At 39.2% G+C, this 15,655-nt stretch overlaps 1 protein-coding gene across 1 annotated transcript in view; it reads left to right on the forward strand.

Annotated features, from left to right (window-relative positions):
• ppm1e (protein phosphatase, Mg2+/Mn2+ dependent, 1E) overlaps window positions 1–15,063 on the forward strand; it is a 33,826-nt gene extending 18,763 nt beyond the window's left edge. The window contains exons 2-7 of the mRNA XM_079449122.1: window positions 3,351–3,472; window positions 5,600–5,799; window positions 7,899–8,087; window positions 8,271–8,414; window positions 9,629–9,722; window positions 10,713–15,063. Of these exons, the coding sequence (XP_079305248.1) occupies window positions 3,351–3,472; window positions 5,600–5,799; window positions 7,899–8,087; window positions 8,271–8,414; window positions 9,629–9,722; window positions 10,713–11,620 (1,657 nt within the window). The 3' untranslated portion in view covers window positions 11,621–15,063. The remainder of the gene's footprint in view (window positions 1–3,350; window positions 3,473–5,599; window positions 5,800–7,898; window positions 8,088–8,270; window positions 8,415–9,628; window positions 9,723–10,712) is intronic.
• The last annotated feature ends 592 nt before the right edge of the window (window positions 15,064–15,655 follow it).

The following is a 15,655-nucleotide window of genomic DNA, read 5'->3' on the forward strand; positions in this document are numbered from 1 at the left end:
TACATCAAAACGTTTTGATTGATGGGTGGATGGGTATGTAGGTAGACAGACAGACAGACAGATTCCAACAGATGGATAGGCAGGTACTGTAGGTAAATAGATAGATAGATGTAGATTATAGACATAGATGGATATAAATAAAGGTAAATTGGAATAATAGATGTAGATATGAAGATGGATAGGTATATATAGATATAGAAAGACAGATAGAAAGAGGGAATGAAAGATAGATAGATAGATACATACATACATACATACATACATACATACATACATACATACAGACACACATACACACATACACACATACACACATACACACATACACACATACACACATACATACATACATACATACATACAGACACACATACACACATACACACATACACACAGACACACACACATACACACATACACACACACATACACACAGACACACACACATACACACATACACACACACATACACACATACACACATACATACATACATACATACATACATACATACATACATACATACATACATACATACATACATACATACATACAGACAGACAGACACACACACACACACACATACATACATACAGACACACATACACACAGACACACACACATACACACATACATACACACATACACACATACATACATACATACATACATACATACATACAGACAGACACACACACACACATACATACATACATACATACATACATACATAGAGTGATATATTGATACAGATAGATACTGCATGTATAGGATTGGATATATAGGATAAATGCTAATGGAAAGGTATATAGATATAAATGAATAGAAAGAAATATGTCGATTATAGATATAGAGGGATACGTCTATAAAGATAGATTTAGATATATAGTTGGATAGATATAGGGATATAAATAGATTTATAGATATAGATGGAGATATATAGATACAGATTGATTGGTATATAAATACAGATAGATACAATATGTACTGTATAGGATAGGTTATATAAGATAAATGTAGATGGGTTGGTAAATAGATATAGGTGTATAGGTAAAGATAAATAGACAGATACGTATACATATAATGGATGGTAATATAGATATAGAGATATGGATATGTATATTGATACAGGTAGATATGATTAATGGATTAATAGATTATAGAGATATAGATTGTAAGTTATTTCTGATGAATGTACTGTCTTTTAATACTTCTTTATATGAAGTGAGTTTGCTGTTGTTTTGAAGGAACCTGTCAGCTATTAGTTTTTTCTCCTCGTTCTCATGTCTCTGCTGGATCTTTTCATTTAGAGCAGAGCGTCATTGAGGTGTCCTTCAGAATGCTCCACTTTCTACCTTCCTGTCTGCAGGGCTTGTGCGTATGTGTGTGTTTGAGATTGCTCTGATTTCCAATATCTAACGTGTTTTCTGTCTTGAGGGCGGACGTCTGTTTGCCACACTATAACATCACTCGCAACCTGTCGTCAAGGCACAGCCCACGTTGTGCAAGGCGCTGCTGCCTGGGTTGTCATGGTTACACAGGAGCCATGTCAGTCAGATGTCAGTGTTGTACAGCCTCATGTTGCTATGACCACCAGAGCAGATGTGAGAGCTACACATGCATGTGAATTTTAACACGGCTGCTCAGGAGTGGTTCATGTAGGGGTCATTTTAATTCAGTGATTATTTTGTAATAAATAACAACATAGTATCTATATGTTTGTGAATAATTTGTATTCATGGTTCTATTTTAATGAGTTTATTACAAAATTGAACATGGGAAAAATCTATTTTGTGTTTCTCTTAATCATAATTTATATGTGTAAGCGTTAATATTTGAGCTTTGTTTTCATTTTAAATGTATTTAATTGTGGTTACAGTTATATTTAAAACATTTAAAACTACAAAATACAAAGTGTTTCTGACAAAATGTGTCATTTTAACCATTAAAACTTTGACCAACTATTAAACTATAAAGTTAACTTAATTAACTAAATATTTTTTTTTAAAGATAGTAAGTATGGATGACTTGTAAAGCCAATTTAATTGTGCTCAAAAAATTATATTATTTATACATAATCCATGATGCATTCCAGACAATCCGTATAAATAGAACATGTCATAATAAATGTTTTGTGGATTAGGACATCACATTATTGGATAGCTCTGTTATCCGCTCCCATCAGGACACAGCTGAGGCTATTAATTCAACAGAATGTTGGCAAGTGCTCATTAAGCCCCTCACAGACACAGGGTGGACGGAAATGGCACATTGACACACTCCAAGACACACACGTTTAGACCATTCTAAGGCATATTTATTCACTGAGATCAATTTGTTCTGATCGCCAGATAATTGTAGCCACTTAGATTTGACACCCGTTTGTTTTTGCTAAACAACAAATTCAACATTTTTATCTGAACATTTTATTGTGTTTTTGATATTTAGAGCTTTAAAACTATGAAATATTTTGGTGACTTTCATTTTGGCTTTGGCTATCAATGAGAACGAAGCACTTTTTATCTTTTCAAAATCACCCTTTTTTACTGAAAATGAAATGATTTGCAGTGTCTAACTAAAGCAAGATTTTACGTGCAGTCTTCATGACATGATAAAACTGTCGGATAGACACACAAGATTTCTAATCCTCATCCTCAAACTCATTGTGAGTTGTTTCATGGGAAGATTCCTGCTCTGTTTGGATGAGAACCCCACAATCATCTCTTATAAAATCCTCTTATGTGGATGTCAGGTCTTGTCTTTAAGTGCAGAGTGCCGACTCTTGTCTTCGTAATGTGCAGTTGTATTTATTTTCAGTGATCAAGCAGGGTCTTGGCTCTCAGCGCTTTGGAGGGTCGGAGCGGATTTGGGTCATGCTAGTTTTAGAGTGCCTCTCCTCAGTCTCCGAAGCCATTAGAGCAAAGAGACCTAAAAGGAGACTCACAAAAGTGGTTACAAAGAAGTAAAGATCACGGTTTAAAGCGTGGAAATAAAATGTAGCTTTTCACTTTTGTTCCTCAACTTGTTCTGTAAAAATATGTACACATCGTTCCAAACTGGTTTCTTTTTTTCCGCAAAAGGAATTTTGGGACAATATGTGGGACAATATCAGTGCAAAGCGGTCGTAAAAGAAAAAGCTTGCATGTGTTCTGTTTTGACCTGTGCATAATGCTCTTGCCTCCTACTCATCATCTCACAGTTAAACGACTGCTCTGTCTCCCCTATAAAAAAGAAAACTGAGGGATAAATGGAATCTAATACTGACTGTGTTCTTTTGCATAATGCTTCCATGATTTACTGAACAGATGTTTTAACATCTCTCTCTCTCTCTTCACTTTTCTCTTTTACAGTAATTGCCCTTTCTCCTTGGCTGCAGCTCTGGCCCGTGGTACAGCCGATAGTATCCTGCAAAGCGATCTTTCCATGTACCATCTCAACAAGAGCGTGGAGGACGAAACACAAACGTTGCCTCGTGAGTGCTCCGTTAACTCGCCACATGTTATAGATGTCCAATAAAAACATGTGACGTGCATAACAAATGACTGAAAGTGAATGAAGTCTTAAAGTGTTTAGATTTGCGTAGCCAGGATTGCATAGCTGTGTTGATCTGTCATCCAGACCGGGGGCCTGCTGTATCAAACTTTATAGATTTGATCCTTTAAGTTTGTGTACGCACAGTCATAAGTCATTCCGAATCGGTATGACTTTCTTTCTTCTGCTGAACACAGAACGAGACATTTCTTTGTATATCTTCTTTTGTGGTCCACCGAAGAAAGAGTCATATACAGGTTTGGAATCACGTGAGATTGAATACATTTGGTCAGCTATCCCTGATGTCATCATATACTAAAACAGATGTGCTGCTTTTTCAACATAACAGCCACAATTCCACCCATTATCTTCCCTGAAACTCGTGAGCCAGAGGATAAGATTTGAAGTGACAGTAGCTCCAGAGATTCGGATCGATCTTTATTGAAGTTTGCTATCGTGTAGTGATCCCATAATATTTGATCTGAATGTAGGCCATTGCGCACAATTTTAAGCCTCCTATTCAACTGCAAATTTAGGTCACATACTTACTTAACTGTGGCCTGAATTGCTTTCTTATGTTTCTATATTCGAATAAAAATGGCAGAGACATTTGAGGTGGGAACGTCTGGATATGCGACATGCAGTTTTGGCTGGTGTAGAAAGTGTTCACATCTGCTGTATAGACTTTTAGAGCTATAAAAAAACAAGACTTACTTTTTGAGAGACTACAAATATTCGTTCACGTTTAAGGAGCCTGTCACTTTATCGTGCCTTATCTCATTTATATTTCGCCCTGTTTATGTGTTTGTTATACAGCCGCGTATTCTACAACAGGTCAGAGTGTTTACGTGTTGAAAAAGAACTTAATATATCTTGCTACTCTCAGAAACGTTCCTCAGTGGCCTGTGAATTTATAAGGCCAGAGTGAACCCAACCCAAATTGAATATAAACGCTGTCAAGGGTGCAAGAACTTCACTTGAGTCGAGGTATCCTCTGCTAAGACAGTCAACTAAGAATTTTATATTTGGTCGTTTAGACACTATATGATGTGTCCCAGCAGGCAGAAAGTGTGTTCAGCGGTAGAAGTAGGAAAGCTTGGCATCACGCCTCCTCTGTACGTTGGGCATCAGACAGACGTCTGTCTCAGGGCAAAGGCAGGACATACTGTTCACCAGCACAGCCCTGAGATGGCAGATTAAATTTAGACTCCGTGCCCATGGAGACGTCAGGGAGAGAGACAGAGAAACACAGACGGAGAGACTGTCTAAAACGATAAGAGAAGAGGAAAGCGCTTGTAACGTCTGCCTTTACAGCCATCAAACAATCTAAAAGGTATTTCTTCTGCGCGCAAAACTAAAAACGCCTGTCAAAGCAGCTGTGGGAAGAATGGGCTGAAAGGGAAAGGAAAATGCTGTCTTGGAAAAATTGTTTAATCGTACACAAGCGAGAGAAAACTCCATTAGGCAAATCTGGGACTTTACCTGGAGGGTTGGCATCTTTACACAAACACGACTGCATTACGCTTAGTTTAATGAGTATGAAAAACTAATACCGCAATAACAACACTATATGGAATTGAATTTTATGATTGAGATGTATCTTTTTTTATCAAAATAACCCTTTAATAGACACCCGTTGCTATTATCACTTTTAGAAATGATTGTGAAAGGAAAAAACACCATACAGTTCACAGGTGGGAAGAAAGACTGGGCGCATCGAAGGAACGTCAGCGTTTTCCCACAGAGACCCGAGCTGGAACAATCCCATCATCAGTCACCTTCTCTCCCCCTCTCTCTATCTCTTTCTCAGTTGGCAGATGGCCTCTTTTGCTCACTGTCCTCGATTCTGAATCCCACTTCCGTTGCATTTAATCACTCTTCTTTCCAATATGATATTAAAGTCAAATCTGTTTGGCTCGCGAACGCAAAACGGCGCGTCTGTTCGCGCACGTGGTTGTTGGGACATATGAAACAATGGCCGCTTAGTCACCAGAAATCGACCCAGCTCAGCGTGTTTGTGTTTCCATGTGTAGTGCAACATGTAACATGTCATTTTTTCCCTCAACAGAGATTGATTCGGTGAAGCTTGCGCGGCTGGTCTTTAATAAGCTGTGCGAGACATGCTGTCATTGGCTCAAGGAGTTCCCGTATCGCCGCCGACATTTGCCGTACTACGAGACCTCCATCCACGCCATCAAAAACATGCGCCGCAAGATGGAGGACAAGCATGTGGTTATTCCAGATTTCAACACACTCTTCAATCTACAGGTACGAGTTTTGTCTTGCTTAAAGGAAAAATCATTTTAAAGGGAGAGTTTACACAAATTGTTCACCCTCATGTCATTCCAAACTTGGATGACTTGTTTTTTCTGCAGAACACATAAGAAGATATTTGGAAGAACGTAGGTAACCAGACAACACTGTCCCTCTATAACTTCCATTGTATGGACACAGAACCACTTAGACATTTCTCAAAATATCTTCTTTTGTGTTTCACTGAACCAAAAGTCATACATGTTTTGAACTACATGGGATGTTTTTATTTTTGGGTGAACTATCACTTTAAATGTATCCACCCTTCAAGCACGTCAGCAAACCCAAAACACTTACGCTTCATGTGTATAGATATAGCTCCAACTCACCGGAACATTCAAAGACAGCCAACGGCTTATAAACACTTAGGTTGCCAACAACGAATTTTCATTTTTCATCCAAAATTGTTTAATGCCTCAACTGAGTGTTATATTTGTTGAATTCAGCCTAAACAAGCAGCTTCCACAAACAGAAACAGACAATGCCTCCGTAATTTGGTAGATTTTGACGCACTAATACACTTACCGTCTTTTTCCATTATAGTGCATTTTGATATTATCATCCCTGAAGAGACAAAAGAGATAAAATGTCCTTCCTGATCGTCAATGTGATTTCCAGCGAAAAGCAATAAGTATGCACAGATTTGCTGTCTCACTTCTAGAACTACATGAGGTCGCAGATGAGATGCGTATTTTTTATATAAACAGAGCAGACAGCGTATACCCGGTCAATGTTGCATGAAATAGACCCACTGTGGGGAATATCGTGATGGCGGTACGCTTCATCAATACGCTGTTCTCAACACACTTTACTGTTGGACTCTGAGGCGCTACTATATCTGCCGTGATGCCATCCCTGACAGCTGTTTCAGTGATAAATGCCGGGCTTTTACTGATTGCATTGGAGAGCACTAGACTCCCTTCGCCTTGGGCGAAAAGAGATCACCGTTGACCGTAAGTGGACATAATTCAATGCATTAACAAATCAGAGAAAGTTGAATCTCTTGTCTTCGCTCGCTATTTTTTAACTGAAATTTGACGGCATCTAGCTTTCGAAGCACTACGGCGGCTGACACAGGACTAAGATGTCATCACATTTTCACTTCTTTGCCGAAGGAGATAACTTATTTACGTAGATATAGAAATAGCTCATTCTAAGGTTAAAAAAACATAACGCTTAATTATTTAAGCTCTCTGAAGACATTTAATATTGCATTCCTGTCGATTGATCTTCCAAAAAGTGACACATTGGACCATTTAACAATTTTTTTGAGCAATTACGTTAAACGGCAACACGAATATTGACAAAAAATGGAAGATGTATTTGGTTCACTTTGGAAACCAACAGTTCACTCATGAGAATTTTCCTAAGGCTCCAGTGTTTAGTCACATGACTTTTACAGCTTCAGCCATTGGCTCAAATCCTTTCGTTCTCAAAAACATAAGATAGAATTAAATGTGAACGCTAACAAATATCTTCCTCCGGGTATTACAAACTGTATTGCTGTATAGACAACTTTGTTGATTATAATGAGAGCAATTTCATTTAGTCACGGGTCGCTCGGTTGTAGTGTAGAAACAGGGTCACACTAATGGAAGCTCAGGGATTCGTCCGTAATGAAATCCTTATTTATACCAATGGAAGCTTATCCCATTTGACCAGCCCTGCCGTGGATCTAAGCCATTTAATAATTCTTAAGCTGCTGATAATTAAAACAGATCGAGAGGGAAACGAACGTTTGATTTGCATATATTTCTCATGTGGAATATTTCATTTAGCCGTGTTGACAGCATTTTATTAAAGAAGCAGTCTCAGATATTTTCATTGCCAGGGGTTGGCATGTTTGTGTTTGCTGTTTCGCAGGGGACCGGGAGACGTTTATAGTGATTTATTTCAATTAAGAATGAACCGATGGATGAGATTTTTAGAAGACATGCTGTATCAGTAATATTGTGAACGTTTTATTTACATTTGTAATAAAAGTAGAACTTTTTTCACATTACATTGCCTAAGTTGTTGCATGAAACAAATTAACAGAAGGCCTGTGTGTTTAGGACCAGGAGGAGCAGGCGTTTTTTGCCGTATTTGATGGTCACGGCGGGTTGGATGCTGCCATCTACGCCGCCAACCACCTGCACGTGAACCTGGTCAGACAGGAAATGTTCCGTCAGGACCCCATAGAAGCCCTGTGCCACGCCTTCAAAGTGACAGATGAGAGATTTGTACAGAAGGCATCACGTGAGGTGAGTTATGACCCCACGAACAGGAACAAACAACTATCACTAGCCACGCCGCGTTTTGTGGATTTTTATTTTGGTAGCTTGTCTTCTTGTGTTGCATTTAGTCAATGCACAATACAAAATGATCAATTCTACACAGATTTTTCTAAATGGGACCATATATTTATTGCTGTGTCCGTGAATCAGAAACTGCGTTGTGGTACCACTGGTGTTGTGACCTTTCTGAGGGGACACACGCTGTATGTTGCCTGGCTCGGAGATTCACAGGTCATGATGGTGAGGAGAGGTCAACCAGTAGAGCTGATGAAACCACACAAACCAGATAGAGAGGTGAGAAAGACTTCATGGAAAGCTAATGAGGTTCAGAAAATGTGTTTTGTGTCATGTGATTTTAGTTTGTACAGTATAACGTGAGAGTAATGCCTCACAATTACCTATCAATGTGTATGGCTTTACATTTATTTATTTTATAAGCACTTGCTTGATTTTATTTTATGTCATGCAATGAAACTTTTACATTTTATCCGTGACAAATTGGGGGCTATAATATAATTGTATGAAACTTGTTTGCTATCAACATTTTACATTTGATTACATTATAAATCGTCCTCCTTTCATGAGATCCGTTTCTTCTGAAACCATTTTCTCAAGTCATGATTCAGCCGTGCAGTGTGCTGAATCACATCTTTAGTCTATTCAGAGATAAAAAAATACATTTAAAGTGTGAGATAGTGCTGAACCAAGTTTATCTATATCAAATGCTTAAAGTGCTGACCTGGGATCTGCTGCTGCCCATATTTAAAACTGTTTATTTTATTATACACCAAACAAACTGGTCTCAGATGAGGCCCTTCATTTACTATGACCATCATTCTTACCTCGTATTTTAGTGCAACACATTCAAATCAACAAAAGTCACATTATTATTAATCGGTTGCTTAAGATACATAACAAGCTCTCAGGAGTAGATCGGAGCGCTTTATCTACAGAAATATATTCAAAACTTTCATCGAATCAGCATTTCTAGATGATTTCTAGATTTTGTTGTCATTCCAGTCCAGTTTCTGTTGAGTTTCAACAAAATCAAACCTCAGGAGCCATATAAAGTCATCCAACAGCAATGTTAAAGACAGACAGAATGTCAAGACACATAAAAACTGTGATAAAATGGAGGTTTCCCTTAATACGTTAACAAAAATGACAGTTTTATTGCTTAAAAGTGAACATGAACTCGTTTTATTTGCAGTATTTGAAGTCGGAACAATACAGAGCATCTTTTCTGTTATCTTGACCTGTTTCTCTAGTTTTCATTTACTGAAAATAAATGCATATAGAAACAATATTTTCAGTTGTTCACAGAATGAAACAATAATTATTATTTTACCTAAACACATACCTATAAATAGTAAGTTCAGAAAAACAAAAATGAAATGGTTTCTTATTTTTTTTCACCGGCTGTATATGTGAATCACAGCATGGCCATTCAGGCATCCAGATACCACATTTGTTAAATCATTTTCGTTCATTGTTTGTTGTGTGTGCAGGATGAGAAGAAGCGCATCGAGGCTCTGGGCGGGTGTGTGATCTGGTTTGGCACGTGGAGAGTCAATGGAAGCCTGTCAGTGTCGAGGGCTATTGGTGAGGGACCCTTAAAGTTACAGATCTGTCAATCAATACAAATATAATAAACCGTGTGATACATGATATTCTGATTTGGCAGGTATTTATTTTTGCCGGGAAAAGCCCCCAAATGAAGATAATTGAATGACATTACAATAGAGCATTGAATTGATATGAAAAAGTAACTTTAGTCAATGGACTGTTTTACTTTTATGAATAAATAAATGTATCTTTTTTTATTTTAATCTTGGTTAATCTGATTTATACTTTGACGATTGCACCTCAATCAATTATTAATATAGCGTTCGGATCATTTACAGTACGTACATTGACTAGTATAAGATTACAGCTTTTAGACTAATGAGCATTGCGGTAATAGCAAAGACCGGCCTCTTGCTAAATCCTCAGGCAGTGTTCCCAAGGCTTTGTGTACAGAAAGCATTACCCTCTTTAAATGCTGATAGCTAATCCGTCAAATAATCCCATCCATCAAGCATTTCATTCCTTGAAAGCTCTTGATTCATGAACAGGAGCAGTGTGGCTAATTTTGACCCACAAAAGTACAAGCAGGCAGAACATTTCAAGATCATGTCTGGGTCATTAAAGGTTTTTCATTAGCATTATTTAAAATATTGTTTTCATTGTAATGCAAAATAAGTTATTTTGATTATTATAGCATTGATAGAGCATGGTAGTAATTTAATCTAATGCTTAAAAGTGGAAAATCTCTGAATTAGAGTAAGAATCACTCTTGAGAATAATACAAATCACGAAGAAAGCAAAAGAAAAATGTTAAGAATAATGTAAAAATAATGAGAATTGGATTCTTTTTATAGCCAAAAAGCTTAGGCTATAAAATAGGCTCCATTATTATTTTTGTCACTTGTAATATAATGTTTTCTTATTTTCCTGTGTGGTGACCTGGACATTTCATGACATCTAGATGTTTATTTGTGTCTGTATTTTGTATTCACTGTATTGACTCTACTTTTTGTTGTGTATTTACAGGTGACTCCGAACACAAGCCCTATATCTGTGGTGATGCGGACTACACCACCTTAAACCTGGACGGTAGCGAAGACTACTTGATCCTGGCCTGCGATGGCTTCTATGACACCGTGAATCCGGATGAAGCCGTACGGGTGGTCAGCGACCACCTGCAGGAGAACAACGGAGACACCGCTATGGTGGCTCACAAGCTTGTGGCCTCGGCCCGAGACGCAGGTTCCAGCGACAACATCACTGTAATCGTGGTGTTCCTCAGGGACCCCCGTCTGCCACCACCTTCAGAAGAACCAGAGGAGGAACCGGTAAAAGATCCAGAAGAGGAGGACGTGGAGACCTTGCAGAGCGAGTTGGTGTGTCAAGATGGAGGAACGGAGAACGGAGGAAAGAATCGGGGCGGCTGGCCACTGCAGCAATGTTCCGCCCCAGCCGACCTGGCCTACGAAGACCGTATGGATTCGTTTACGGACAGGACGAGTCTTAGCATGGGACCGGATCTGCTGGTAGAAACTGGCTGCTTCAGGTTCCCGTCAAGTCTACCCCCAACGAGAACCATGATGGCGGATGTCATACCCCCTTATGCCGGGGCTGGTGCGGCATGGCGCCCCTACCAAGAGGAGGGCATTTCTGGGTACAGGCAAAAGCCCCAGCCTAAACCGAGAGTTCCCTCCTACTCGCCCCCCTCTGATGGACAATTGCTGGAGGTGGCTGCACTCTTCCCCAACGAGGGACGGAGGAAGAGGCGGCTGGAGGTGATGCCGCTAAGGAGGGAATCTCAGCGCCTGATCCGGAGGGCCAGGGAAAGCCACGGCCCTCTGAGCTGCTTCCCTAGCGTGCCCTATCCTCTTCGCTCTCCTGAGAGGAAGCCCGGGATAGCATTTCCTCATGTAACCCACAGCAAAAGGGTCTAATCGACAACTTCCTTGCCCCGTCATACTGCCCTTCATCCCTAAAACACACTCATATCACACAACACAGAACGAGGAGTGAACACACACGTTTCGTTTCAAAGCCTACTGAGCTGGGGGTAGGCAGCATTTAAAGACAAAGGGTAGGCAGCATTTAAAGGCTGATATATTTACAGGCAGCATAGTTATGAATATGTAGCCAGCAGGGAGCTCACTAGGATCTGGGAGCCATATACACAAACTGATACCACATTGGTGTAATTCAGCCAGCCTATCAGAATCCTTCATCACGCTCTGCCAGCTTCCTCTTCATCCACACTTTCTGTCTGTATGAATGTGTGCAGAAGAGACAAATGAGTGTTAACGTTATTCTCACACTGTCCTCACGTCATGCGCACCCGCTGTAGTAACTTTTCAAGCAGGTTTTAGAAGGAGAATTACTGAATGGAATGGCTCAGAAATTCATAATAATATGTGAGACATGAAGCAGTTCTTGGTTACTAAAGCCATATGAAAGGATTGGATGATGTGGGTGTGAATTCACTAAACGGTTTGTGCCACAATCTAGTTTACAACAGCGGTAACACAAATATTGTAGATCCTAAATTAGACTTATTATAGATTCGACTGTAAGTGAGGCTTATTATGTATTTGCTTGGCAAATACATTATGACAATTATTGTTGCGCTTTTATCACCCACAAAAAGCTGTAAATAAAATTTTGTGTAAATGAGATGTTTGGGTACACTTTCTATTAATCATGGCAACAGTTATTCATCAAATGATAGTGGAGGATGTTTTAAATAGTATATATATATCCAGACGTGCATTGTTAAATAAGGCTAAACATTTCTTGAAAATTATGCTTAATATGACTATTTATGCAAATTAGCCTAGATATACACAGAACGTATTTTTTAAGACCAACCGACTGCTCAATTCTGTTGGGCTAGATTTCATACGATACTGCTTGAATCGGGCACTATGACAATGTTAAAGAACCAGGCACATACTGCGGTTTAGTGAATTCCCCCCATTTATGTTATTCAACCATCAGATAAAAATTGTTCAGAATCACTTCCTAGACTTCTGCTTCCTAGACTTATTTATTCCTCACTTTTTGCTTTTCCAAAGCAAGGATTTGAATGGCATTTTGGGCAGGCTAAATTATGGCTTAACTGACAGGGTGCGATAAAGGGATAGTTCACCCAAAAATAAAAGTTCTGTCATATTATTCATCATGATGCGTGTGAGTCTGTTGTGTGGAACACAGAGAAATGTCTGTTTTGTGTCCATACAATGGAAAGCAAAGGGGTTTTTGGTTGCCAACGTTGTTCAAAATATATTCTAAATAATCTGCGTTTGTGTCCTGCAAAAGAAAGGCATACAGGTTTGGAATGACATGTAAAATCTAAATGCTAAATGGTAAAATTCTTTATTTTTAGATGAACTATCCCTTTTAGTGAGTGGCAACCATCATAGGCTATTTGTTTGTGCTTACACTTTATTTTATTCATTCATCCAGAAATAATATACACCACCAACTGTTGCATTTCTAATGATCACCGCCGCTAAAGTCTGAAATTTAGGGGAAGAACCCTTTTTAAAGAAATGATTTAGGTTCGTAGATGAACTTCCAGACATATCAGATTAAATTCGCTGTACATACATGACGCAGTACATATTCTGTATATTTTCCAAATTCCAAACCAAAGATTTAAGTATTCATAAGACGCTATAGAAAAGTACAACGTAGTGCAAACACAGCCATCTACAAAGATGTGCTGTTAAAAGATATTCAGTCATGTTCACAACAAAGATCTTGGTAATGATCATTGTTGAACTCTTTGAATGTTGAGGATCTGCTTTAAGCTTGTACAGGAAGTGAAAATGTAGCCCTTAAACGTTGCTTGACGTTGAATGAAGCAGACCGAAGATCTTTATAGTCGTGTTGGAACAGAATAGAGGACGTGAATAGTTTAGTTTATGCAGCAAAATGTTTGCCTTTATCACATACCTATTTTTAAAAGGCCAAAAGTGGATAAATCTGCTTGCTCGTTCACCTTGGTATCTTTACTTGGATTGTTGGAAAACAATATTGCAGCCGCCTGAAATTAGGCTAAAACCACACACATTGTTTTGATGTATGAAAACATTATCATAGGATTGACATGTGCCATCAATGCCGTGCCGTTGCATTGCATAGACAGTTTCCTTCCCATCTTTTTAGTAGAGGATGAATAGGGGTGGGGGCGGGGCATACGTGTCACTCATTTGTTGTCAATCAGGCCCTTGTCGTTTGCTTTCCTGCCGAGTATCGTCGTTAATATGTTCACCAAGATCCTGTTAACGTATCTGACACACGTGCCCTCAACAGTCCTCTCCCCTCAGAAAAGGATCTCGAACTGTTACTGTTACATTTGATCTGGTTCAGAATGTTCATTCAGGTGTCGGATGTAACCGGAAGCCTCCTTCATACGAACTTGACTGTCCCGAATGTATGTGCGCAGACTCGCAATCTTCCGTCCGTGAGATTCCTGGCTTGGTTCGTGTGAGAAGGAATCCGAGCATGTTGAAAATCACCAGCTCCGTCTTGCATCCGAGATCTGCGGTCGACAAGACGGACCGGATGACTCGAGATGAATGACTTTGTGCAGCATCCTGGACACGGACCTTATAAACCAGCTGTGCTCTGTGACGTTCGCGCCTAGATTCTATTCCCCATACACCTTGACCTTCATGGACCATCACGAGCGTTTACTCCCCACGCTCCTCGTGCGGGGCACACATTATATATCGGAAGTGTAGTAACTTACATATTATATTGTATACATGTGCGTTGAGTGCGTGTAACATTTGGGACGTGTATGTGACGTCTGTCTATTAATTGTGCTATTTTAATCGCCACTGATTACTCGGACGGATACAGAAGTCTCGTCTGTGACGCTTTTCAAGAATCCTTCGCCCCGCCCTTTTCTCGCCACGCTGAAGGACGTAAACTTGAGGGAAGCACGTAACGGGCTCGCGCTTATTCGCATAGTACGACAAGTTCAAGAATGAAAGTTGCGGATGGTTTATTTCAACCGTACTGAGAACAACATTAATCTCTGTCTTCTCGTATTTGAGCCTCGGCTCACGGTGGACTGACTGTTAGACGGCAGCGTTTTCCCGGCGTTTTAGCGATAGTCGTACATTTTCCGCGTCAAGGGTTCGGTTGACCTCACGTGACGTTAGGCCCTTCTTATTTGCCGTCACTGCTTTTTGTCCACGTAACGTTGACGCTCTTTTTCTGCTAGCAATAATAAACCTACGCAAGCCATGTGTGAAGAGAGATCCTTCAGAGGGTTTAAAGAAACTAGAGGGGGAGAGTAACTTATCTTAAGAAAGAAACCTATGTTACTGATGAACATCACTGTATTCTATTAAACGTGTGTTGATGAGAAACCACTGCTGTTTTCTTTACTCTGGTCACTGATACTGCTGTCATAAGTCAAATGCACGTTATGCCTATTTGCTAAACCATCAGGTTTACTGATGCAATGTTGTTAAGTAATGTGACCCTGTTTGTATAAACTTTTTCTTTTCTTTCTTTATTATACAGAGAACATTATATGGAATAATAATATAGAGCACATTATGTGAAAATGAAACGTCGGTCATTCCAAGATTGGAATTAATGTGCCGACTTTCAGTTTTTCTTCGGACAAATAAGAAAACGTGTCAATAAAATACATCAATTTTAGTATTTTTCATATTATGAATAAACATTTTGTATTCCGAGATTCTCAAAATCTATCATAATATCATTTACATCATTGTTATGGACTACTTTGATGCTCATGATCGGATGATGCAAATTGAGGTTGGATTTCACAGACAGGGTCACGTGTGTATTTTAATGTAAATATCAAAAATCTTGAGACGCGTGACATTCACTTTCTTAAGAATTCATGTATTTGGTTACTGTGATGGGAAGGGGGGGTTTTGAGGCGTGATATATATATTCAACATTCTCGCCGAAAAACACATCCCAAAGCC

Source organism: Barbatula barbatula (assembly GCF_947034865.1).
Source record: "Barbatula barbatula genome assembly, chromosome: 24".
Taxonomy (NCBI): Eukaryota; Metazoa; Chordata; class Actinopteri; order Cypriniformes; family Nemacheilidae; genus Barbatula; species Barbatula barbatula.